Source organism: Varanus komodoensis, unplaced genomic scaffold (genome assembly GCF_004798865.1).
Source record: "Varanus komodoensis strain SLA01 unplaced genomic scaffold, ASM479886v1 scaffold58, whole genome shotgun sequence".
NCBI classification, from domain to species: Eukaryota; Metazoa; Chordata; class Lepidosauria; order Squamata; family Varanidae; genus Varanus; species Varanus komodoensis.
The window spans coordinates 4,471,183-4,498,462 of NW_025336197.1; the positions used below are offsets into that span (position 1 = coordinate 4,471,183).

The 27,280-nt window shown below is 47.1% G+C and overlaps 1 protein-coding gene across 1 annotated transcript; it reads right to left on the reverse strand.

Moving 5' to 3' along the window:
- Positions 1-20,538: 20,538 nt before the first annotated feature.
- EOMES (eomesodermin) lies at positions 20,539-26,989 on the reverse strand. The gene is made up of 6 exons (XM_044449409.1): positions 26,184-26,989; positions 24,476-24,630; positions 23,774-23,895; positions 23,221-23,379; positions 22,849-22,910; positions 20,539-22,193 (listed from the first exon to the last, which is right to left on the reverse strand). Exons 1-6 carry the CDS (start codon positions 26,987-26,989, stop codon positions 21,458-21,460), a joined length of 2,040 nt encoding a protein of 679 aa, XP_044305344.1. The 3' UTR covers positions 20,539-21,457.
- Positions 26,990-27,280: the final 291 nt, after the last annotated feature.

Consider the following 27,280-nt stretch of genomic DNA (forward strand, 5'->3'; position numbering starts at 1 on the left):
ACCAATTGCCCACAGGATCATTCAAGTGGGACAGGTGCAACACCTTCACCTGCCCAAGCTCTGGTAAAGGAGGTAGCACATAGCCAGCAAACCTAGTAGCCATGGAATCTGCCCAACCCCTTTTAAAAGCCATCCAGATTGGCAGCCACCTCCATTTCCCTTGGCAGTTAGTTCCATAGCTGAACTATACACTTTGTGAAGGAGTACTTCCTCTTGCATGAAAGTGATCAAGGAAAGGGTTTGGACAGACATTGGCTCCATGTTCCAATATTATGAGAGAGAAATGTCTCCTCCATTTTCTTCTCTCTACATGTAATTTAAAGCTCCTCCATCAGGTGTCTCTTTACTCGCCTTTTTTGCTAAGCTGAACATAATATTGGACTATCTGGACATGATGGCCAATGGTCAGTGAGGCTGGACCTGTAATCCAACAATACTGGGAGGGCCTCAAATCCCTCATGCCTGGTTGGGTTTGGAGTTAGGATTAGTGAGACTGCACTGAAGCCTTCTATTCATGCTTTGGACCAATGTGGTGTAGTGATTAATGCAGCCTTCCCCAATCTGGCACCTCCTAAATGTGTTGGAGCGCAATGTCCATCAGATCCACCCAGCATGGACAGTAATCAGAGATGACGGAGTTATAGCCAAAAACATTTGGAGTTACTCAGATCGAAGAGGAGAGTATTGAACAACAACTGGGGAGATCATGGTTTCACATCCCCACTGAGCCATGAAGTTCACGGATAACCTTGAGACAGTCACTTGCTCTTCACCTCATCAGCTCACAGGGTTGTAGTGAGGATAAAGTGGAACTCTGCATTCTGTCTTGAGTTCTTTGGTAACTCCAAGACACAGTCTCTATCCAAAGGCAGTTGTACTAGATTGAGCTTTGATATAACATTTAGCCATGAGTACCTGCTTTAAAAAAAGAGGAAAAGTTTTACCAAACATTTATAATGGGTTTTTTTCTTCTTCTGCTCATCCTATTTTAGAGAACTATTTACTTCTACAGCTCTTGTCTCAGTATGTAGAGTTGTTGTTTTTTTAAAGCATTTTTTAATCTCTCAGGTTTCTTCTTAGGACTGGTCTTACTGATTTTATTAGCAAGTTTAGGATGTTGTCTCAGTGATTATGAATAGGAGATCACTTGATATGATAATCCTGCAGAAGGAAGCTTTATTAATTATGGCAAAAATAAGGCACACATGCATACACTTTTTAAAATCTATTTAACTGAGATTGCATTACACAAGAATTGTTTTTCTTTCAGTTATATATTGCATTGTCAAAAAACGATGAATATATTGTACTGTCATAGCTCCAGAGATAAGATAGAACTTTGTAAGGAAGGATTTGAGACCAAAATATTTTCCCTTTGAGCAGGCAGTGTTTTCAGCTGTTGAATGTATGCTGGACCTATATTAATGATATATACATTTGATGGAAAGGAGCCAGGAATATTAATGTGAGTACATGTGTGTCTTGAATGGGTCCTTTCTAAGGATGTGAGCAAACATTTTGAGATGCAATATGACAATATTGGTATGAAGATTAGGGATATTTGATTATGGAAACAGTACATTTAAGAATTACTCTATAGGAAACCTGTGAATAGGAAAATATAAGATTTGCTGGTCTGATTGTTGCCTTTGAAAAGTGTTTGGAAACTAGTCCAGAAAGCTGCACTAAAGACTATGAATTGTCTATTGCAGCAGCTGCACTGGCAATCAGTGCATTTATAAGCATGATTTAAAGCTTTGCTTATAAACCTGTAAAACCCTATACTGAAATGAGGCTATTCGAGGACCATTTTCTCCCATATGAGTTTGCCCTTGGTTTCAATAATTTTGAGAGATGCCCTTTCTGTCTCCCACCATCAACAGAGACAATTTGGCAGGGACATGAGTAAAGGCTTTCTCAGCAGCTCCACCCAGGCTCTGAAGTCCTTGGCAAGAGAAGCCAGCCTGGCTCCATCTATATGGCTCTTCCACTGGCAAATAAAGGCCTTTTTTTCCAGACAGAGTTGTGGCTTTTAAGCTAGTGTGCTGGACTACATCTTAACAGGTGGGTGCTGCTTGTTTCTTGGTAGTGATGTTTTTAACCAATCTGCTTCTATGTTGTGATTTTGTAATTTATCTGGTATTTTATTCTGGTTAGCTACCTTGAGCAGTGTTTGCAGGGGAAAGGCTGCATATAAAATAAACAAACAAGTACATAATGGCACAATCCTATGGGTTCCCAAAGTGGCCTGGGAAGCTACAGGGTTCTTTGGAGTCCCAGCCCTAAAGTCCTGTGATCTCAGAACCAGGATCCCCTGTCCACCCCACTTGCAGCCAGCACAGAAAGAACCATACCAGCAGTCCCACCCCCCTCCCAACTTGCAAAGTGTCTCCATGGGGAGAAAAAGGGGCATGCTATGGGACAGGAAGTAACTAAGCAGGGACTCCGGACTTCCACCAGTTCCTATTGGCACCCTAGCCTTCTTCTCTTCCTGTCCCTGGTACCTAATCTAGAGGGTTGAAAACAGTCCAGATAAAAGTCAGGCTACATGCCCTGTTCAGGGCATAGCATGCATATAAACCTGTGAGTTAGGAGGTTTCCATGCATCCAGGACATGGGTGATAGAATTACACTCCAGCTAATCCATTTCATATGAGACTCAAGGTACCAGGTGGGCAGTTCCCATGAGACTGACAGAACCACTCAGCCAGCCTAGTGATAGGTTATTCTTGAGACATTGCATTTTCCGGAGCACCTCTGTAGACTGCATACAGCAGCATCCAGAGCATGGGCAGCTCTGGCACCTAGGACTCAGACAACTAGCTACAGCCAAAGTCCAATCCCAAACAAATCCAAATCTTTATCCAACAGTCCAAGGTCAGTAGAAGAGCAAGGCAAGTCCAGTCTAAGTGAAAAGCAAGCTGGGGTCAAGAAACCAAGGAAGCAATGCAAACAGAAACGGTACCTGAGTGCTAGAACAGGAACAAAGGAGGAACCAGGAAACCAGACAAGGCCCAGAAGTTCCGTTCACAGCAAGCAAGGGGCAGTACAGCAAGTCAGGAGACCTTCATTACTGTAGTAGCTTCTTGAGGGAAGAGCCAGTTCTTATATAGCTCTTCCCCCCCCCCTCCGCCCCCCAAGGACTTCCAGGTGGTGCTCATGAGGGCTCTGGCAGCTGCAGTAGATTGGGGCAGTGATCCTTCAACTACCAGGGCTGCTATGCTAGTGCTTGGTCAGCAGAGGGAGCCCTGAAGCTGCCTCAGGTGCTGACACTTGGCCATTGCTTGTGCTGCTCATGGAGCCCTGGGGTTTCCTCAGAAAGACATTGTGCTGGCTTCGGCGGCTGGCACTGCACCAGAGGTTGCTCGTGGTAGTACTTGCATGTTGGTTGGCTATTGCCTGGGGTCTCTGGCGTAGTGCCCATGGACCCACAGACACCTCTCTTGGAGCTCAGTGGGCTCCTTGCTATCCTGAGTTTTGTTCTGTTTTTTTTGTTTTGTTTTTAATCATTAAAAAAAAAAGATATAACAATTGCATGGGGGATCAGATCAGTGTAAAATGATGGGTTGGCCTCCAGCACCACCTTTCCTTCTAAGGATGCCTCTGAGATCCTGCAGTATCTTTCAAAAATGAGAATGCTGGGTGCCAGCATCCCAACATGCCCTCCAACCAAGAAGAAAAGATGAGAGTAACCTGGGGGGGGGGCAGGGAGTATCCTGGGAGGCTATGAGTTTGGGGAGCAAGGAGGGCGCTTTGTCTGTGCCTTGATTGTCCTAGGCACATTTATTTATTTATTTATTTATTTATTTATTTAAAATGTTTGTATCCCATCCCATACATAAAAACCTTAGGATGGTCCAACAACAAAGCCACAGCATCCTATCTATATTAAAAACCCAACTAAAATAAAAATTAGATCTTAAAATAATGGGAAAATAAAAAGGTTTTGGCCTAGTGCCGAAAAGAATAAAGCTTACCATGTGCAAACTGATGAACAGAAACATTTGCATGGACCCAGAAAAATGCAGACACAGGAAAATTCTTCATGGCAGAGATCTAGTTTTGTTGACGGCATTGTGGGAGATTGTGGCTGACTCAAGACTCACACTTTCTTGCCTAAGTATCAAATAATGCCCCTGCCCTAAGTTAGGTTGCACAGGGCCCTAGGCTGGTCAAGTCTGACCCTCACAAGATCTCTTTCCCTTGCCGGCCTTAAAAATGCAACAATAACAACAACTAACTGACAGAAAAACATAAGACAAGTCATGCTAGATCAGGCCAAAAGTCCACCTAATGCAGAATTCTGCTCACACTTCCACTAGCCAGCTATTCCTAGGAAATCCACAAGCGGGACATGGTAGAGCAGCACTCTCCTACCCAAGTTCCCCAGCAGCTGAAGGGCATCAGCATGCTGCTTCTGATGCTGTGACTAGCACATGGGTGTCAATGCTAGTGGCTATCAATAGCCTTCTCCTCCAGGAATATGTCCAATCTTCTTTTAAAGCTATCCAAACTACTTTTAAAGCCATCACTACATCCTGTGCAAGTGAATTCCATTGTTTAACTATGTGCTGCGTGAAGAAGCCCCTCCCTTTATTTGTCCTGTGTCACCACCAATTAGCTTCATGGGATGAGCTGGGTTCTAGTATTACGGGGGGAGGAGAAGAAAAGTGTCCACCTTCTCCGCACCACAACAAATCGCTGCCCTTTTGCAACCCCTGAAGTCTGCCCTTGAAGCAGTTCCCTCACACTTCCAAACAGGCTGCTACTGACCTGGTCTGGCCTATAAAAATAAGTGAGCCATATGTGCAGCCTGGCATTGTTCCCTGTTCTGGTAGGCTAGAACTGGTGGAAAATACAGAGGGGGACTTCTAGACCCTAGAACGGGCTATGTCTTGGCTTGATGGGTTACCATCTGCTTTATGTGGACAGAGCTCTCAGGGCTGTGGAGAGTTGCCAGAAGAAAGCCAGACCTTGTCCCACTTCGTTTCCTCTCTCGTGGTCATTGCCTTTCCTGCCACGGTCTCTTCAGAGGATCTCTCCCACCCAGATTAGGATTTAATTGTATTCCTGGTGAGTCCCCTTCTGCTTGCACTCACTCTTTCAGATGAATGTTTCATCAATATGATTAGGATCACCTCTTCAGTCTAGTTTATTCACACAATCCGTTGTGACAGCTCCGAGCATAATACTCCCTCAAGGAACTATTCGATACCATCTCTATCACTTTATTCAAATCATCGTTTGCATTCTGCACCGGCAGTGTAATGTTCTTCTCCCCTGGATTATATTTCGTGAAATCCAGCAAGCACTAAAATCCTTCCCATAAGGGATTAGATTAATATTTATATGAGCCAACATCATAATGTTATTAACATATGGGGATATTCTGCCAGAAAAGCATAAGCACAGAAGACTGTGTATGGTCATATTTTTTTTTTTTTTTTTTGGAGGGGGAGGAACAACTTTGAAGACTGAAGTGCAAAAGAAGAAAAAAGAGAAAAAGGAAAAAGAAAACTAAAATGTGGCAATATGCAGGGCAGGTCTCACACTCTGACAAATTGCTTTCCTGTACCCCAGAACTAGACAGATTTACTGCAAGGGGAAACAAGAAAGTGGTGACTTTGCAGAAAGTCACCAGTATTACTTTTCCAGTTTGAAATCAAACCCTCTGAAGTCAGGGTGATTCTAAATGATGGAAGTATAGAGAAGAGAGAAAGCATTTAGTTGGAGTTATCATAATAGATGTCTCTGCACACATAGCAACTCCCGTCCCTTTATTATGACAGCTGTTCTGTATTCTGCAGTACCATTGGAACAGAATTTGCTTGTCCTTTGCTGCAAGCATTTCAAGGTGCAGGCCATCATTTCTGCCAACTGGCTGCCTGCATCACTAGGGTGAACTTTATCCAGACTTTGGCTTGTTTCATGTTGGGTGGCAGAGAGAGAGAGAGAGAGAGGAAGTGGTACAGGAGCGGAAGGCAGATGGGCGTAAAGAGAAGACAAACTCTTCAATGCAGCAAACGACAGTGCCCAGTCTGGTTTTTCCCACGGACCACTGACTTTTCATAGACTGTTCCATTGACCTATATCTGAAACAGTTCAGGCCCAACAATACTTAGAGAACTACCCACTCTTCATTCACTAAGGACATCTGGTAGGGTCCTCTTATATGTCACGCCACCTTTGGAGGTAGCTAAGAGGGTCTTTTCTGAGCCACAAAATGTGGAACTCCCAGCCCCAAGATGTTTTGCTGGTTTCACCTCATCTGGACTACTTTAATCGGTGTGTTCATCTCTGTGTTGTGGGGGTGGGGGGTGGGGTCAACACTTTTTCAGCTTGACTGCCAAATTCAATTTTGGAGACCTTCCCAGGTGCCACATTCTAGTGGTAAGTGGGCCAAGTGGGTTGGGCCAAAATACTAGTATATTTCAGCTGAAAGCTCTTACTGAATAACCAAACACAGGATTTTGTCCAAGGGGAGGCTAGGCATTCCTGATCTCCTGCTTAAAGAATCAATCTGTCTCCAGTTCTTATGCTTTGATCTAGTGCTGCCCTGTTTTAATATCTGGGATTAATGCATTTTTCTTCTGGTGGCTCTCATTGGTTTACATTGGTTTTTATGAATGTAGAGACATAACTCCCAGTATTCCCTAGCCAATCAAAGGTAGTACTTCTTTCCAAACAAAGGTTTATCACCTGAATGAGGGGTTGGTCTGTGTTACCTCTGTAACATTGAAGCCATTTTCGTGCCTGATTTTCAATCCATTTCAATCTCCATAAAGCTTTGATATAAACCATACTCCAAGTTCATTTGTCTTCTTCCCTTTTTCATAAGGAGTCTCTGTGTCCTTCCAGATGAGGACATAGCCTGGAAATTTTCACCTATGGATGAACAATGAGAAATGCGTTCTCTTTCAGACTGGTCTATCTCATTGGATTGTTGAACTTCTCCTTGGAGGAAGGACAGAATTCAACATTTGATAAATATATATCACATACCCCAAATATTATAAAACTGGATTTTGATTGCAATGCAATCCTGTATTCCCTTCTCTAAGAGTAAATTTTATTGAAGCTAGTGGGGCTTTCTTTGGAGTGGGCACCTATGATTGCAAAGCAATGTACCAGAAGGACTTCTGAAGAACATCTTGCCCTGAGAGGATGGGAGAAGAAACATATGCATCATGGCAGGATGCTGTTATTTAGCTCAAACAGATTTGAGTTGACTCAAAAGAAGTGCAGAATAAAAAGGAAAGGGGGAACAAGCCAGTCCATACAGACAACAAAATTTAAGACTTCTCTGCCTGAAGCTTTTAACCCACTTCTGCTTCTAGATTCTTTGCAGGATTAAGATTTGCTCCTTTATAAGCATTGTTTTCTGGTCCCAATTCTTTCTCTGCCTTTCTATATGTGCTATTACAATTCCAATGAACTGGCACTGCCAAAATACACAAGTGGTTAATTCCAGTTCTTTCCACTATTTCCAGAAAATGCCACAATTTTCTTGATCTAAATAAAAAGTTGTGGAAATGGTTGGAAAGCACAGGAGAAGCCTCAAAGGATCATGGAAAACATCTACAAACTACGGTGGGGAGTGCACAAGGAATATTTCGTGTAGAGAAGCCCACAGTAAAAACCTGAGTTCAAAAGACAGATTCCCATCCATCTGGGCAAAGGTATCAACCCCCCCCGCCCCGCAAATCCCCTTCCCTTCCAATTCTTTCCTCCTGCCTTCTGTCTTTTCAGATTGGGTGCCTGAGGGCAGGAGCTGACTGGATGTTGATTCCTGTAAGCCAAGCTGGGCGTCTTTGACTAAGGAAGGAACGAAATGCTTGGAAACGATAAATGCAAAACCGTTCTCTATGCACACAAAACTAGCAGACAGAGGCAAAGGCTGAACTCCTTGGTCTGCGCCAGCTTTCCTAAACCGAGCATTCTACCTGGGAGCAAGTGTAGCACAGAAGGGGAACTGCTGGCATGCAGTCCTGAGCCAGCTTCTGAAGAGCCTGCATTTGGTTTTAAAGCTTTCTCAGAGGGACCTGCCGTAGAGAAATCCCTACTGTTATCTCTGATGGCAAGCATGTGAGCAGTGGAGGACTTGGCCATTCTGGAGCGTGGCGACTGGTCTTCCCAAAGCCAGTGGAGTCCATTCACTCAGGGTATGTGCCCCACGGTGGGCCTGGTGTGCCCCATGCAGAGCTGGTGACTTGGCAGGTGTCTGCTCCTCCCGGCACTGGCCACGTCCGTTTGTGCATCACACACACCCCTATGGGGATGACGCATAGTCCCACCTCATGCGAAGCCAAGGGCTTGGCTGGCACCAGGAGAAGCAGCTGCTCTTCCCAGAACCAGAAGATTTTCTCGGGCAAAAAAGGTAAAAGCTGCAATGATGTAAATTTCACTGACTCTGTAGTTGCTCAGCTCACCCCAGAGTCTTTTTGTGTGAACACAAGTCATAAAAGAAGAAAACTTCCAAGAAATAATAGCCTCAGTGTGGCTCAAATATTGCTATCCCCATGTCTGTCTTTGTTGTGTCCATGATTCTATAGGTTACTATTATCTCCAATGTATAATTAAGATGTTACTGATATGTTCTGTAGTTCTTACGTGGTGAAAAAGAGACTGCTAAATTGCTCCTACTTACCAGCTTATTTGCCTGCCATCCAGACTATTTGCATACCAGTGACCTACTGTGGGGGGAGGAGGTTTCGAAGAGGAGGAGGAGGAGGAGGAGAAGAGCTGATGGGTTGCTTTGCTTGCTGTGCCCACCTTTGGCCACTAGATGGAGCTTTGAGGCTCTGGGAATATCCCGCACTCAGGTGCCAGTACTTCACGGCTGAAACGAAAGGTGCTGGAGTTCACACCTACTTAAAACCACAGCCTTTGACCTGGAAAGTATTTTTCTCCACACCACTGAAGCCCAGAGGCTGACTCAATTATTTGGTACTGCATTTCACCCCCCCCCCCATTTTCCGGAGCTATGACATGGCCTTCAAAACAGGTTCTGGGGCTAAGTCCCCGCAAGCCCCAGCACAACTGCAGTTCAAGCACACAGTGGTTGTTGTCCCTTTACCACTCTGGTCACTGGATAAGAGTTTTGCCCTCATCTTGTACTCACTGGCTTGACAGGGAAGAAAAACTGTTTCCAAGGCTGCCAAAATGAGGCAGCCAGTTCTACCTGACCCTACAAATTGGTACAGAGAATTTTGGAAAACCTGTTGTCCAGGTATGCCACTAGCGCTGCCTTCTGAGTTTGGAGGGGCCTTGAGCAAGGCAGCCCCTGTGAGCATCCCTCCACTGAGTCTACCTTCTCACCACTGCTGTCACCCACAGCCACTTTCCCATCATTGCTGCCAGCAAGCAAATAGGCCGTGGCATAAATTCCTCCTCCTTTGTACCATCCCTGTTGTCTGGGCCAAAGTGGGAGGAGGGCAAACAAGCAAGCTGCATCAGAGAAGTACGGGGAACACTTGGCAGCAGGAAAGTAGTTCTCAGGCTGGTGTGTTTCCCCAGGGCAGGTGCCCAGTATGCTGTCTCTGGAATCCCCAGCTTCTTGCACTGGTAGTGAGAGAGAAGCCCCTACAAGATGTCCAGTGCCCAAAAATTTTCAAGTAGAGGGGACCTACAGTGGCTCTCTGAGTTGGTGCCCAAGGTGGCACCATTTCTCAACCAGCAACCCAATCATTCTGGCTTTTGTGCCATGTTTTCCACATTCTAAAAAATAAAATGCATTCATTGCTGGCATAAAGAGCATCAGGCTACAATATGCTGAAGAAAGAATAATATTTCTTGGCTCCATCCTTTTGCCTTTAACCATATCTGGCTTTGCACTATGCCCCAGAGCTGGTTGGAAATAAAATTTGGCCCTCAGACTGAAAGAATTTCTGCACTTCTGCTTTAGGTCATCTTTACCACTCGGACCTCCTTCTTAATCAAAGGTCAAATGCAACTGAAAAGCTCAACAATGAATGAATTAGAGGAGGTAATTCTTGACTTTGGGAAATAAGGGGAGGGGGTGCAGTTTTTACTATTTCTACAAGATTCTGTGCCAACCTTCCCCAACATAGTGTTAAATTCCAACTCCCATCAGTGCCAGCCAACATGATCAATTGTCAGAGATGAGAGCTGTCATTCTGCACATTTGAGGGCATCAGGCTGGGGAAGGCTGTTTTATGGTTATTCACAAGTTTGTGGAAACAAAGATCAAAGACCATAACCTGGATAATATTTAATCCATACTGTGCATTATAGTTCTTTAAGTAAATAGAATGGTGGGAGATATTTTGCAGGAAAGTCTGCCACCACTTGGAGGTACATCTACCAATCCTAATAAAGAACATTACCTCTTCTGGTGCTAGATCTAAAGTCTAATACGGACAAGCTGCACCTGTACAGAAGCTTGCTGGCACATAACATAGCAATGTTAGCAAAGCAGCTTTAAAACTGAACCTTGGGAAAATATGTGGACATAATATAGCTTGATTTCAACAAAGTTTTCAGCAAAGTGCTCCGTGACATTCTGATCAGCAAACTAGCTAAAATGGGCCGGATGGAAAAACTATCAGGTGGATTCATACTTGGCTGCAGAACTGAATGCAGGGAGTGCTTTTCAATGGCACCTTCTCAGACTCGAGAGAGTAACAAGTGGGGTCCTGCAGGGCTCAGTCCTAGGCCCAGTATTCTTCAACATACTTCTTATTATTAATAACAATGACAAAGATGAAAGTGTGCAGTGAAATGCTGATTGAACTTGCATATGACACATAATTGTGTGGAACAGCTGACACCCTGGAAGGCAGAAACAAAATTCAAAGTGATCTTGATAGGCTGGAGTGCTGGACTGAAAGCAACAGAATGAAATTCAGTAGGGACAAATGACAGGTTGTACCCACAGGAAAAAGGAACAAACGCACATTTATAAGATGGGGGATACCTGGCTCAAATGTACTATAAGCAAGAAGGATCTTGGAATTGCCATAGATTACAGGTTGAATATGACTCGATGATGTGATGTGGCTGCCAAAAAAGAGAGCAAATGCTTTTGCTTTTTAGAAGCGTAGTCTCCAAATCATGTGAGGAACTGTTCCTCTCTGTTCAGCACTAGTTAGGTCCCATCCTGAATACTGTATCCACACTTCAAGAAAGATGCAAATTGGAAGAAGTTCAGAGGAGGGCAAGCAAAATGATCAGGGAAATAGAAACAAAGCTCTGTGAGGAAAGATTTGAAATAGTGGGGTATGTTTAGCCTTTAGAAGAGAACATTGAGAGGATATAGGATAACACCTAGCAAATACTTGAAAGGCTGTCAGACAGAGAAGGGCCAGGACCTCTTCGTCATCCCGGAGTGCAGAACATGGAATAATGGCCTTAAGTTGCAGGAAGCCAGATTCTGAGTGGACATCAGGAAACATGTCTGGAGTATTAGAGAAGTATGGCAAAGGAACCAATTACCTAGGGAGGTTGTGTGCTCTCCCACACTGGAGGCATTCAGGTGGCAGTTGGACGGCTGTCTTTCAGGAATGCTTTCATTTGGAGTCCTGCATTGAGCAAGGAGTTGAACTCGATGGTCTTCTTGGCCCCTTCCAAACTCTTTTATTCTGTGATTCCAGGAGCTGGGGAGCATCTGATTTGAGATAAATTACCCCTAGGAAGAAGTATCTGATTGCCCAAAGGGAGGAAGGGAGGAAATAAGCCACAGGTATATGGGGAGACATGAAAAGCAGTTGGAGAGGTCTAAGCATAATTTGCATACATCTAGAGAGGGATGCTGTGTGAAGTGTTTCTCTGCAAATGCTAAAAGCCTCTGAGCCAATATACGTGAACTCCTCTGCCTGGTTCCAAAGGAGAAGATAGATATAGTGGGCATTATGGAAATCTGGTGGAATGGAGAGAACCAATGAGATGTAATTATCTCTAGTATAAACGATATAGGAAGGACAGGGCAGAGCAAATAGGAAAAACTAAAAAGGCAGGAAGGGACTGAGTGCAGCAGGCTTGGTAATATAAAATATGCACAAAAACACTGTGGGTGATATAATTCCTGGCTCCAGAACTAAGTTTGTGCTAGGAATATGCTATTATCCTCCAGACTAAAATGCTCAAGATGATCTTGAAATGGAGAATGAAAACAATAATGAGTGACTTCAACTACTCACACATTGGCTAGATAAATGATGTCCTAAATTACTGTGTACTAAAAGGGTTGGTCATGGAACCATCAAGAGAGGTGGCGATTGTGGATTTAATCTTAGGTTGGGTTGTCCAGAGCATAGTATGCAATGCAAATGTTATTGAACCAGCTGGAACCAGTAACAGCAGCACTATCACTACTGATAGTTTTAATACACATTTAGGTATATTAGAAAAAAAAGCAAGCTTCAGCAAATGGAAGACTTGCCCAAATAAGGAAAACAAAATAGACCATAAGCTTGCACAAAGGAAACACAAGTGGGCAAGAAGAGAAGCAAAGAAACATTTTGAGGAGCTCATCACTAACAACATCAAGACCAACAATAAAGTGTTCTTTAAATATATCAGAAAAAAAAGAAGTTGGCCTCCTGGATGATAATGGAATTAAGAAAGCACAAAAAGAAGAATAGGGAGATTGCAGATGAACTGAATGAATTCTTTTCATCTGTCTTCACAACAGAGTATAGAGGACAGATGCCTATTCCTGATCTTATGCATTCAGGAACACAGACTGAGGGATTATTTGTATTTTATTTTGTATTTGGTTGCTGCGACCTGCCCAGGCAGCCTTATGGCTAATGGGGCAGGCTCCACATTTAATAAATAAATCAATAAGGTAGATAGTAGTGACAAAAGATGAAATTCTCAGCCTTATGGACAAACTTTAAGCTAATCAATCAATGGGCCCAGATAGTGTCCATCCCTGAGTTCTTAAATAATTAAAAAATGAAATGGCTGACCTCCTAACAAAAATATGTAACATGTCCCTAAAATCAGCCTATATACTAGTGGACTGGAGAATGCCCAGTGCAACACCCATTTTAAATTACAAGCCAGTTAGCTAAATGTCTTTTCTGAGTAAATTGGGTAAATGAATAGAAAGATAAAATTAGGAAGTGCATAGAAGGCCAAGTCCTGCTGAAAAAGAATCAATATGGCTTCCACAAAGGTAAGTTCTATTATAGTTCTTTAAGAGTATCAATAAGCACACAGATGGGGACAACCTGGAAGACAATGTTTACTTGGATGTCCAAAAGGACACCAAAGCCTCCAGAGCAAACTTAGCAGTGATGGAATACAAAGGAAGATCCTCTTATGGATCAATAACTGGGTAAAGAACAGAAAACAGAGAGTGGGAATAAATGGTACTATCTCCCAACAGATGTAAACAGTGGGGTACCACAGAGTTCTTTATTAGGCCCAATGCTTTTCAACCTATTTATAAATGATCCAGAATTAGGAGTGAACTATGACTTGTCCAAGGGACTGCAGGTGGCGCAGTGGTTTAAACTGCTGTGCTGCTGGGCTGGTTGATCGAAAGGTCGCCAGTTCGAATCTGCACAATGGGGTGAGTTCCCGTTGCTCTGTCCCAGCTCCTGCCAACCTTGCAGTTCGAAAGCATGCAAATGCAAGTAGATAAAAAGGTACCACTTCACTGGGCAGATAACAGCATCCGAGCACCCCTCCCTGGAGTCAGGCATGACTGGACTTAATGTCAAGGGGAAACGTTTACCTTTCCCTTTTTACGACTTGTCCAAATTTGCTGATGACACTAAACTATTCAGGGTGATTAAAACCAAAAGGGGTTGTGAGGAGTTCCAAGGGGCTCTCTCCAAACTGGGAGAACAGGCATCAGAATGCCAAATGTAGCTCAGTATAAACAAACATAAAGTTATGCATGTTGGAAGCAGGGCTGGGGGAATCTCAACTTCAAGTTTAGGCTGATGGGATCTGGGCTAGCAGTGACTGGTCAAGCGAGGGGTTGTGGTGGACAGCTAGATGAAAATGTTGACCCAGTGCACAGCTGATGGGGGTGGGGAGGCAAACTCCACATTTAGAATACTTAGGAAAGGAATTAAAAATAAAATTGCCAAGCTCGTACTCCCCTTATACAAATCTTTGATGAGAATTAAAATATTGACTGAACTGGAAAAATGTTTGGAGAAGGGCAACTAAATGATTCAGGGGATGGAGCATCTCTGCTTGAGGAATGAGTACAACAGCTGGGACTGTTTAGCTTGGGAAAGAGGTGAATAGAAGGAGACATCACAGAGGAGTGTAAAATGAAGTATGGTGCGGAGAAAGTGGCGCAGGATGCATTTTTCTCCCTCTCAATGTCAGAAACTGGGGCTACTCCATGAAGCTGATTTTTGGAAGATTCAAGACAGCACCGAATAAGTGAAAGTAGCAATGACCACCCATTTGGACAGCTTTATTACTGAATTTATCATTTTATTTATGCAAAACATGTATATACTGTGCCTAAAGGCTCTCTGGACAGTTTGCAATTTAAAAGTGGATTGGATAAATTCACAGAGGAGAAGGCCGTCCATGGCTGCTAGTCTTGTTGGCTCTGTGCCTTCTCCATTATCAGAAGCAGTATGCCTGTGTACAGCAGTTACTGGGGAATGTGGGCAGGGTGGGACTGCAATTCCAATCATTCCCAGAAGGATACTAGGTCACAGAAGGCTGGCTTAGGATGCAATCCAGTGCAAATTTAGTCAGAAAAAAAGTCCTACCATTCCCAGTATAGTTGACTGAAGAGATGCATGCCTTTTATGTCTAAGCCTGCACAGGATCGCACCAGCCTGAGTATTCGGCCTATGAAAATCAGTGGGCCACATATGTCGTGATTAATGCAAACACCATTGATTTCAGTGGCTCTTCTCCAAGCATGCCTAAGTCTGGATCTAACCCTTAGTTCAGTTTTCTCAGGAGGTTCACTGGGCTTCCCTCCTAAGTGCAGATAAAATTTCAATCTTCCAGGGTTGAAAGTCCTACTAGAACTGCAGTTCTGCTCCAGCTTCAAACATCCTATTTGAAAATAGCCAGAGTGAAGGACTGATTTATTTTAATACCCCAGAGGAACCCAGGGATACATGGAGGGATATATGTGGATGGGAGGCATAAATCTCCCAGTCACGGATGGATGCTTTGGGAGGGTGTACTTTGCTCTAACTCTTGCTTTTTTGAAGAACAAGATCAAGATCATGTCAAAGTGCAAATGGGCGGGAAGCACCTGGGCCAGGCTAGGCCATTCTGCATGCTGGAAAACGCAGAGAGAGAAGAAAGAGAGAAGGATGGAAAAAGTGAGTCACAGAGAATGATAAGCCTTGACTATCCTGACTGAACAATTCCTACAATGGAAAGCACACACTGTGCCTGGAGGACTGGAAACCATGGCTAGCTGAAAAGATCCTCTGTACATGTTCAGAAACACCCTCTTTGGTGTGTGTGTGTGAGAGAGAACAATTAATCCTTTTTGGACTTCCATGGAGAACAGCTTCAGGGGCTGAAAGGGAGCAAGGCCCTGGGGAGTCAAAGGATAGAAACTCCTAATCTAACCCAATTTCATAGAGCTTTTTATGCACTGCAACCTCTCCTTTCTTTCTTCCAAGGAGCCCAAGGCAGCACGCATGACCCTCCTTTGTTCTATCCCATCCTCACAACAATCCTGTAAGTCAGGGACTGGCTTCCAGCCAGGACCACCCAGATCGCCTGAGCCCCTGAGAGCCAGACGGATCCCTAAGCCTGGGACCACCATCCCAGTCCCCCGCTTTGCCCTGGTGAGCCAGACAAAAGAGCGCCATGTGGTTTGGTGGGCTGGGAAAAGGGGGCGAAACACTCCAGCCGGTGGGTACCTGGTGCCCTGAAAGCAGAGCCAACAGCATGCTTGGGGGGCTTCCGTGTGCCTGGGGGGTGCAGCCTCCTCGAAGGAAGGGTCACCAGCTGGCTAGAGGGATGGAGCCTTGCCAGAGGAGAACCCAAACCCGGGATCAGGGCCGTCTTAACAGCATTATGGGCCCCGGGCAAAGCAGTTTACCGGGGCCCCTAAGACAACTCCAACTACTGTTAATTTTGGAAGTTTTCCAATTTTCCAAGGGTTAACATACACAGATTAGTATGGGGCCCACGAGCAAGTGCCCATCAGGCCCATGCGTTAAGACGGCCCTGCCCGGGATGGTTTCTTAGTATGGAAAGACACCTGGGCGCGGTTGGTTTGGGGTCGCCTTTCCTGCCGGAAGATCCAGGCCCAGGGCACCTGGAGACCAAGAGCGAGAAGAAGAGGGCGTAAGAAGCGAATGGGCGGAAGCGAGGGCGCACAAGCGGGAAGGAAAAGGAGCGCTTGAATCTCAGGAGAAGCCCCGAAGGCTGAGTCCCTTAAGGGCCACCTCGCCGGATGAGGCGGCGCCGCTTTCGCAAGCCCTCCTTGCCCTCTTCGCCCGCCTCTGGTTCTGCTTCCCCCAGCCGCTGCTGGAAAGGGCTGCCGAAGGGGTCGGGGTCCCTGCCGGGCGGGCGGCGCAAGCCAGTGGATGCTGCGCCCGAGATTGCGCGGCGCGGTGCGCTCGGAGGGCTCGAGGAACGGGGAGCTGCGTCTCGCCAGGCCAAGGGCTGCGGTTTCCCTCGCCCGGCGTGTTGGGAAAGGTTTCTCTCCCGCAGCCTCTTTGGATTTCAAAGTGATCCACACGTCTGAAGAGAGAGGGAAGCGGGGGGGGGGGGGGGGCATCTGAAGAGGGAGGGGAGCCTGGCATGCCCCAGAGGCACCACTTCTGAAAACTTTGAAGATTGGGTGAGGGTCGCAGAACCCCCTCTCCTTTTCCCAGTAGGATTCCCAGCGCCCCTGAACTTGTCAGCGGTTCGGGTTTCCCAGCGATGAGCAGGAAGCTTAGGAGGAAGCGAGGACAAGGTTGGATCCATGCTCGTAAAAGTAGACCCACTGGCGTCAGTGGGTTTTTCGGTAGTCAGGAAATCCCATTGATTTCAGTGGTCTACTTTTGAATGGAACTTCACTGGATCTGCTTCAGGTGTGCGCAGTTCCAGATCCAAAGCACAGTGGAGACGCACTCCCGGGCGAGCCTTGGATTCAGGCCGTGCGCTTTGCGCTGCTCTTGGGCTCGCTTCGGAGGCAGCATGTGCCGCAGCGCTTCTCTCACACCCTGCTGCGACTCTTACCTCTCTTTACTCAGAATTAAATTCCGCTGGGTTGCACTGAGGCAAGCATCTTAGGATTGTGGGCAGCCCGTGTCTGTTCAGGCGTTCATGCCAGCGGCTTCAGTAAGGCTTGCTTCTGGATCTGCGGCGACCGCGTTGCGCCCTCACCCTGCGCTTTGTGGCTGAGCTCATAAGCTTTCGGTTCTCGGCTCTGAGCATGTTTCCCAAGGTTTTGCACTGGGCTTGCGGCGTGTTGTCCGCAGCGGTGGCCTTCCTCTCATTTATTTATTTTACTTCTCTGTGTGTATTTTACCCGCGTGTATCCTCATACGGAAGACCTCCACTCCCTGCTGCTACGCGGGCCACCTCTAGTCCGCCTTCCTTCCTCAATGGAACGTTTAATTGAATCTCATTGTGGTTTTATTGTGATTTGCTGGATGCTGTACCATTTTTAATCTGTGTTTGTGGTAAACCGGCCCGAGACGCTAGTAATGGGACGGTCTAGAAAAGCTTTAAATAAGTAAGTAAAATTTCTCCTCTTCCTTCCCCTGGGATCGAAATTTAGATTTGTAAGCTCCTCGGGGCAAGGGACTGTCCTTTCTGCTCCCACTCAAGAATGCCCCCCCCCCGCCGCATTATATCCCTCTGTAAAGGGCCACGTTCACGGATGGCTCCGCTAAGCCAAGAGCGCCGCGCCCCCCGGCAGGAAAAGCGTCTCGGTCTTTCTCACACGAGGGCGAGCAATAGCTGCGCGCCTGAGCAGGCTGCCGTTTGCACCCGCCGCACTTCGGTAGATCCGGCAGGAAACTGCAGCGACGCGCGGCGCCCGCTTCGGCCGCCCGTCGCGGTGGCTTCGCAGGAAGGCGCGGAGCGTGCGCGCTGCTCCACTCCCCGCTTTCCTCTGTCGTTATTGTAAACAAATACACCGCATCGAGGCCCTTGATCTCGGTTTAAATATAGACTTGTTTATCGGTGTCATCCTAGGCAGATTAATTAGATACATTTATTCGCAATTTGGTGTCTGGCACCCCCATTTTAGGAATGCCTTATCACAAGGTGTTAATTGGGGCCAGCCAAGCACTTACGGTTCCATTAAATAGTGTGAGGACTTTTCGCAGGTTTTTTCCCCTCTCTTCTCCCCTCCCCTCCCCTCCCCTCCCCTCCCCGGGTTTTTTTCTTCTGCTTCTTTATTTCTGTTCATCGAGCAGAGTCGCGCACGAATAGACGGGGCGCGTGGAAACACCGCTGTAGAGGAGTGTTTGGTACCCCAGAAAGGGGACTTTAGGGGAAACTGAGCGGGTGAGGAGCCAGAGAGAGAGGGAGGCCGAGAGGGCGACCGGTGGGGCTGATTGTCAGAAAGAGCATGCCTTCCCTCTTCGTGCTGACAAATATTTGGGTGCCGCCTAGTTGTGTCATTCCCAAAGATCCGGGGTCACACTGTATTGCATCCCGACAGAAGAGCGGGCAAACCTTGGCAAGACACGGAAGTCTCTGGTGTGACTTCTGTGGAACCCGAGAGCGAGAAAGTTTCAGATTCCCATCCCGTTTCTCCGTCTCTTCCCCCACCGTGTAGAAGAATTCGAGCACTCCAATTCGTTCAACAAGCTACACGCGTACAAATGAAAGTACACGTGTAATGCGCCCCGATCCAAATTTCTGCAGAAGTCCCGCTGGGTTCAATGCGCGTTTACTGCTAAGTAAGCAACGAATTCAGATTTTAGTTTTTATTTGCAGATCGCCCGCATAATTCTGTTTCTAAGAATCAGAATGCAACCTTGCCTGTCTACCGTAAAAGTTAAGTCCCGGTCTAACTTACGGAATAAAATACCTCTAGAACCAGATCAATGCAAAATAAATCTAGGACGTCTCGTGATCCACACAACCCGCGGCAAAATCTTTGGAATGAAACCGGGTTATAGCCTCACCTTTCCCACGACAAAACAAACAGCAAAACTTCTCCGGCGTAGCTCAGCTTCTCCGAGCCAAACCCTTCTCGTTAATCGGGTCGTTGAAAGTCGCGTTTAAATGGATCAAAGCGCTTGATAGCAGTTGGCTTGTGGAGCGCCTAGACCATTTTGAAGTCCTTGATCCTTTTGAGAGTGGCTTGAAAACGCACCGGCACCAAAACCGAAGCAGAGGCGCTGGGAAAATAAAAGGAACTCGCTCCTCGATTTAAACTGGGGGCCAACTGGGTTAAAATGAGAGCCCCCGAGCAGGGCGAAGGATCCAGTGCCACGAGAAACGGAACGAATTCCCGCCAGCTTTCTGGAAAAGAAAGCGTCAGACCCTTGTTCGAGGCCATCGCGATTCGGTTCCTCTTGGAACAAAGCACGGGGGGAAAAGCGGCGTGCCAAGCCGTGAGGAGGCTGCGCGAGGATAATCGCAGGAAAAGGCCCCTGGCGAGGGGCGCGCTGAGCATCCCGCCTGGGGACGCCTCTCCCGAGCTAGCTGGCACTTACCTTTCGGGAACCGCGGGCTAAGACGGCGTCGCGGCGGGCCCTCAGTCCTGAGGCTGCATCCAAGCAAAACTCCAGCGGCAAAACGCGCCGTGAGCGCCAAAGGCCCTGCCTTGCTGCGGCTTCTTGATGCCTCGGAGCAGAGCCAGACGAATGCCCCTCGTGTAGCAAAGCAGGCAGCACGAGCCTAGATTTAAGTCAAGTGGCACCCAAAGGCTTTTTCACCAGACCTCATCAATGCATTATGGGAGCTCCGTGTGTGCGTGCGTGCGTGCGGGGGGGGGGGGAGGCCAAGACCCCCTCCCCCCAGTTCAGTGGAAGCGGAGAGGGGGGCTTCTCTCAAAGCAATATGCACAGACCAAATTATACATCTTACACAGATCAGAGTTTGGATGACATTTCTCCTCCCAAGTTTGCTTACTGGTCTCAGCTGAGCCTAGACTACCCTTTCTCCTTCAGCACCAGCAGGAAGAGGGAACCAGCTTTAGCAGCTAAGCACCTTGTCCAAATTGAAATAAGGCCCAGTGGAGCAGTACCTGGAGGCAATATTCAATCTCACTTGCTTCTTGTTCTGCCATTTCAGACCTATCGGAGAGCTTGAGAACAGAAGGAAAGAGGCCCAGCTGTCTTTGAGTCTGTAGTGCGGCAGTTAAGGAACGGAGTCGTGGCAGGCCAGGTCTTGGAAAGGGGTCTCTTCTTCTTCACCCCAACCATACAAGCTCCTACCATACCACTACAAATCTGCCTCATCATTGTACTCCTGCTATGCTTGGGAAATAAACTTGGATGTTCACATAAGCTGAAGAACCTCCTTGGAAACATGTTATGCATAAGCACTCCAGTATCTTCTGTCAATCATTCTTTGTAGCTTTCCTTATGGCAGAAAAAGTAAAAAGCAGGTCCTGTCATTGCAACACATTTATTAAAAATTATGTACAGACAGAAGCCCCACGCCAAAATAAAACTAATGCTTTGCTTTAGTCTTTTGCCACCTCAACATCATCTGATAAGAGTATTTACAGACGGAGCAACAGGAGTTACAACACACTTTCCATTTAGAACAGCTGAAAAATACATTCACCACCTACCAATAAATAGATATTTTGATGTACTCTCAGCTTCAGTGGCCACTGTCAGATTAGAAGTTGTTTAAATAAAGAACTCCCAACACACACCAGCTTCAGACACCCAACTGCACTGCCATGACTACAACTATAACAGAATGCTTTGTCATAGTCTACAATATACCTAGACACAGAGCTGTACATAATACTGGTTTTTGTGTTTGTTTTTTGCTACCTTTGTAGGATTCCTTCACTGCCATAACTTTCTGCCAAGACATTTAGAGTCTCCTAAGACAGGACAAAGCAAGGTTTTATCATTAAAGGAAGAGTTTGATTTTTGGTTCTTGCGTATTTCGTAAGAAATGCCTCCATAGAAAAACCCTCTGTTTGGAATATGTCCACTCTTTAGCAGTGATAACAAATCCAATAGGGTAGGAATTTATTCAAGAAGCACCTGCTCTTCCCTCACTCCGGGAACCTTGAAATAGCTTGGTAGTGCACAGCACTTACCCATTGGCCAAACTATACATCTTTAACACCCCACCTTTCCTCCAGTCTGCCTAGACCCTCCCTCACATCTTCTTGGTAGGGGGGAGGAAAGAGACCATGGTTCCTTTTAGTGCTACCCTGTTTCTTCCCTTTTTACCTGCAGAAATCAGTCAAAACTTTGGCACCTTCTATAGAATTGCACAAGTACATTGTCAAAACGGTGGAAGGTAAGAGTTCCTTTGGCAGTGTTTATGCCAGAGGACTCTGCACCACCACTGAAATTACAGACAGTCAAGTTTTAACATGAGACCAGTACTTAGCACATTAAGAACTGGTATAGAATGCGTAGTAACCCATGCCTTTAGAAGTGTCTTTGCCATAGTCCTCAGCATTAATGTCCTCACACTTCATTGTTGGAGAATTTTCATTGCTGGACGTACTTGGGGAGATTCGCCGCCTTTTACAAGCACCAGTGTAGACTCCAGAATCATTTGAATCTAGAGACTTTATGGAGGGTGGGGTCTCTATCCAGGATGAGCCCATTTCTTCTTTAACCTTTTCCTTAGAAATCAGGTCTTCAGAGAAACCTGGAGGGCTCGTTCTGGAGGTCCAAGGTAAGCCAGTAGACACTTTCCGCTGGTAAGAGCCTCTGCTCCCCCATCCTGCCATGGAGGAGAACGTTGGATCAGGGTAATATCCCAGAGCATGGGATGTCTGAAGGGGAAGGGATTTGATACCATATGGAAGTAAAGTACTAGGAGAATAATCAGTTTCATAGGAGTTCATGTCCAGTTTGTTGGCCCCAGGCTGCTGAACTGGAGTAACAAACCACCTCTGAGGAGGATTGGTCACCTCTTCGTTCTGTTGAGGAGAGAGGAGGCCATTTGTCTGAGGTACAGTCCTTTCCCCATTATAGAATCTAGCTGGAGGCAGGTTGTTGACAAATTGTTCCTGGAAGAAGGGTTGTACGCTGTACCGGGCTCCTGGGACAATCTGGTGGGATCTAGGAGAATCCGTGGGAGATGGAGTTAATCTGTCATTTTCAGAAGCTGTGTACATGCTACAAATATAAGAGAGAAATGCTAAGGTACTGTTCTTTACCATTTAGAAAGCTGGCATTAACATGCAATGAGACTGAATTATTTACCAAGGACAGGACACCAGGCTGTTTATTTCATCTTCAGGATTAAGTCAACCAACCCAGTATCCAATTTTGGAGTCTGACAAATCTCATTTTAAAAAGCAACGTTAACATTTCTAATGCATATGAGAAGCATTTAACCTTTGGCTAGACTATTCTTTAAATTATCAAAGATAACTTTGAGGGGTGCAAGATTAGATGCTGTTCCAGAGTAGTGTCTTATGCTATTTCCAGTTTCTAAGCATATAGCCAACTGTTCCTACTGCCAAGTCCAACTTACTCTAAGCAGTAAGCTCACTGAGTTGAATGGGACTTACTTCCAGGTAAGTGTGTCTAGTATTACTGTATCTGTTAAGAGGACCCGGAGGAGTTTCTTTTAATTAGTATCTGGATGTAAATAAAGTTAACTAGTTTGATTAGAAGCATGTTCCACTGATTTCAATATAACTTACAGCCAAGTAAATTATGCTGAAGATTGTTGCTAACAGCTAGAAGTAGCCTTGTTTTTGTATATTTTAACCCAAAGTTTTTAATATAAACAGTGGTAGTACACAGATACAAGTATGCTACTTACGAATCATAGTTGTCCCGAAAGCCTTTTGCAAAGGGATTATGATCAATTTTAAGCTGTGTGATCTGTAAAGTGAAACATGTAAAAAGCCTGTATTTAGGTATCACAAATTATAGCGATAATTCCTCTTGTAACTGAAAAAGGAGGAAAGGTGCTTATATAGAAATTTGTTTTTTTTTTCCTAAAGAAATGCAGGCATGCTAAATTATATCTAGAGATCTGCTAAAACAAGCCATTTATTATTAACACTAATATTAAAAAGGTTGATTTCTCAGTCTGTTGGCTTCCTTGATTTTATCAATTAATTTAAGAAGGGTCTTGCTATAACATACTGTACTAGTGTGTTTATCTGAGGTAAGTATATTTTATTCTTACATCAGTGTTCTGATATGCAGTAACAGCTATGAACTGAGTTTCAGGAAAGTTAAATGTCTGTGTCTTAGATGAGTCATTAATATCCTCCACACCATCTTCGGTCACTTCTACTATATGAAGACGAGGCTGGTATTTGTGCAGAGACTGCAGAACTATCATCTGGAAAAACAAGAGTTTAGTCTGCAATAGTCAAACATGATTTACAATCAATGATTACATCTCGTCCAAAATACAGAGCACGTGAACACTGACTTTACAAGTGTCTAATATGGGTCCGTCCCCATTACATATTTTCTGCCCCCATGCCAGTTTATGATCTTTTTAAAGGACAAAATCGAGCCATGAATACTATTTAATACCATTAATACAATTCCAGAGAATTCCATGTTTACTGCAGACCCACTTCCAAAATTCACTGTATTTGATTTGCACTTCACTCTTCTACCAAGAAAAATGGCACTCAGAGCAGTGTAGCTTCCATCCGGCTGTGTCCCCTGCCACCAACTCCAGCCTGTTCATCTCAGTACTTTCTATATACCAACCAACAACTTACCTGGGTATTATTATTATTGGCCCCTTTGTTATTCGTGAGTTTCAGTTTTCCAAAGGAAATTTCCTGCCTCATCCAGTGGGCTCCGGTGTTGGGAGATTCAGGATGAACATAAACTTTGTTGCCTGTTGGAGGGGGAGAAAAGCAGAGTCTTTTTCTTCTGCCACCTCAGCACACCGAAGAGGCTTAACTTCCAGAGAAGACATGGCACCAACGTGTATACAAGCTTGTACTAGGCAGTCAGGACTGGCCCCCAGGCAATGCTGACCTCACTCTTGCACATCTGGATTAATTAAGATAAGCAGCCTTTCAAAGGTGATCAGTCTGTCAGGCCAAAATACAATCAGCAGTATATGAAGAGAAAGGGGAAGAGGCTGATCTTCCCTATGTTTCCAAGGTGTGTGGAAGAAGCAGAGATCTTAAAACCACCCCACCCACATCCAGTTCTCAGAGCAGCCTCACCACTTGGCTTCTCAGAAGCCATTTCCTAAACAGCCATATAAAAAGGCACGACTCGTTTCAGGTGGAGTGTTACCTTCGTGCATGGGACAAACACTAAGGGGTGGTTGCTATAATATTCTGACCAGTCAAGAGAACTGCACAGCAATTGTGGGTTGAACGGAGGGAGGGGCAGAGCAGGCTGACAACAGGGGACAGTGAAGGTCCACCTCAGAGGGTCCACTCTGATCCTGGGCCTGCACCTACCTTGCATATTGTTGTCCGCTTTGCCACAGGTCACCCATTTCCCCCCCTGGAAGCGCCAGTGGTTGGGATCTGCCAGCACCACCTCCACAAAGACATTGTAGTGGGCTGTGGGGTTGAGGCCTGTGATGTTGAAACTCAGGAAAGGAAACATCCGCCTAGAATTGGAAAGTGAGGCTTTTAGAGGAAGGGAAGGCCTTGCATCAGAAGGTCCCCCTCCCCCACCAAGGTCCTTTGGCAGTGCACTCCAGCCTTGGCTAGGACCTGGGCTGAGAATGGGAGGCAGATGGTGGCCCCCCTCCTGGGTTTTATATTTAGAGAGTTGCCATGAGAGCTTTTGGCTCCAAGTCTCTTTCTCTCTCCTCTGAGCAAGACAGTGGCTGGCTCAAAAGATGAGATCAAAGAAAAGAGGGCAGATATAATTTCCCCCCAAAGATGCTCTGAAGCCCAGGGTGGTTGTCCCCACCAGTCTCCCAGTTGTGTCATATATAGAGGTAGATCTTTCACTACTAGTCCAAGGACTGAGCTTTTCCATTTTTAAAAGTTATATCCAGAGTTAGTCCTCATTTCAATAGGTCTACTGTAATTAAGAGGATGCATGTTAGCCATAGCCAATGTACGTTCCATTAATTTCAGTGGGTCTACTCTAATTAGGACTAACACTGGAGACAACCCGATTTTTCCTAGACTTTCTGGACATAAATTAATGGCTCGTTTTCTAAAACTGATAGGGACCTCTTCATATATTTCAGCTATAAACCCAAGTTTACTTAGGGGAATACTGGGAGAAGAAAACAACAGCACCTGCTTGGAAATAAACACACTACGGGATTGGGAAAGTTTTTGTTTCTTAAATTTCAACCCATAGCCCAATCATCTCTGAAATCCAAAAATGTAGATTTGTCCAGTTTTGGTTGCAAAATATCCTAGGGATTGCCTTTCCTTGTCCGCTCGACTTACGATTCAGACCTCAGAAGGAAGGACCTCCTGCTGATCTCAAACGAATTTGTTAGCAGGAAACAAATTTGGGAATCAGGATGTTAAGGGTTCTTAGCTGAAGTCAACTCGGAAAGCAACTGATCTTTTTAATTAGGTGTGCATAATCCATACACCCCAATCTTTTTTCTTCAAAGTCTAAGTTCCAGCGTGTTCGGCGGCAATTCAGACGCTAAATTTCACAGCACAGTCGTCGGCACTTTAACTAACGCAAAAGCACGTCCGACGACGTTCAACGAAGCTTTCCCCCAGGTAAGTGTGCATAAAGTCTAACTTGAGAGTAGCTACGGGAAAGAAACACACTAGTCTGGAGAAACGGGAAGAAACGAGGCGGAGCGGGGCGAGCCTGGTCAGGTGGGGAAAAATAAAACAGGCAAGACGGGCACGAAGCCTCTGAAAACCAACTCTGACCCACTCCTTGAGGACGCTTCTCCGTACTCGGAATTGAACAGGGCAGGGCCAAATGGGCCATTCTGGTTCCTGCGGCTCTCTGAACGGCTACCGGGCGGAATCAGCATTGCGAAGCCCGATGCGAAGCGGCGGACTCCCTCACCCCGTCCAGCCAACGACTAGCGCGCCCCGGGGAGCCCGAGGGCGCTCCCTGCAGGAGCCTCTCCCGGGCTGGGGAGCGGCCACCCCGCGCAACGCGGACCGCGCAGGAGCTGGGATGTCAGGGCCCCCCCGCCCCCCGCAGGGCCGGCGCGCCCCCGCGTACCTGCCCTGCTTGGTGATGATCATCTCGGTCTGGTGCCGGTGGAACTTGAGCCAGAGGGGGCGGTTGCAGAGGAAGACCTGGGCGCGGAGCCCGGCCGCCCCCCCGGGCATCGCCAGGCCCCCCAGTCCGCCGCAGGAGCCCGCCGCCGCCGGCGGCGGGTACGGACTGTAGAGGCCGCCCGGAGGGCCCCCTTGGCCGTACTGGTACGCGCCGGCCGGGAAGGACGTCCTGCCGGCCGCCGCGGAGAAGCTCCCCGGCGGCGACAGCACCGAGCCGTAGGGGTAGCGCGCCCCGCCCGGCGCCTGGTACATGGAGCCGGGCTGGGCGCCGCCGGCCGCTCCCGCGTACGGGAAGAGGGCGCACGGGCCGCCCAGCTCGGCCCCCGCCTGCGGGCCGGGCGACTGCAGGTAGTAGCGCTCGGGGCTCAGGCCGTCCAGCGCGTAGCGCGCGGGCGCGGGCGCCGGGGGCAGCGCCTCCTCCTCCGCCGGGCACGGCGAGCCCTTGCGCGCGCCGTCCGGCGCCTGGGCCGCCTTGGCGGGCACCTGGCCGGCGGCCGCGGCGAAGGGCGCCGTCTCGCCCGCCGCCTCCGCGTCGCCCAGCAGGCCCGCTGTCACCGCCGGCCCCGCGGCCGCGCCGAACTTCTTCGGGCCCTTCTCCAAGTCGAGGCGCGGCGGCGGCGACCCGGAGCCCAAGTGGCGCGCGGAGGAGCCGCCGCCGCCGCCGCGTCCGCCCGCGCCGTCCAGCGGGTAAAAGGGGGCGCCGGGCAGGCTGGCCGCGCTGCCCAAGAGCTGCTCCCCCAGCTGCATCCCGCCAGCCGCCGCTCCCCTCGAAAGTCCCTCGACTTTGCGGAGAGGCGCAGGCTGCGCGCGCCTCACAACGCCCCAGCCCTCAGCAAGGTCCTCGTTTCCCAGCGCCCGTGAGAAACCGCGTAAAACAGGCCCCGACCCGCCTTCTGTGGAGGCGCCCTCCCTGGAAGCCCCCCCGCCAGCCCTCGTCCCTCTAAAACCATCCCAGTGACTGCACGGTGGACCGCGCTCGGGAGCGCTTATATAGGCGCGTGCGCGCGCACTCCCGCTCCCCCTTGAGCGCGAGGAGGG

Bases quoted from the DNA above. Each gene is read 5' to 3' on its own strand.
- EOMES (XM_044449409.1), bottom strand. From the start codon at position 26,989: ATGCAGCTGGGGGAGCAGCTCTTGGGCAGCGCGGCCAGCCTGCCCGGC. The intron at 23,896-24,475 runs GTAGGTGCAGGC...CCCCTCCAACAG, and splicing joins AGCGGACAACAATATGCAAG to GCAACAAAGTTTATGTTCAT. The intron at 22,911-23,220 runs GTAAGAATAAAA...TTCACTTTACAG, and splicing joins CTGCATATCAGAACACTGAT to ATCACACAGCTTAAAATTGA.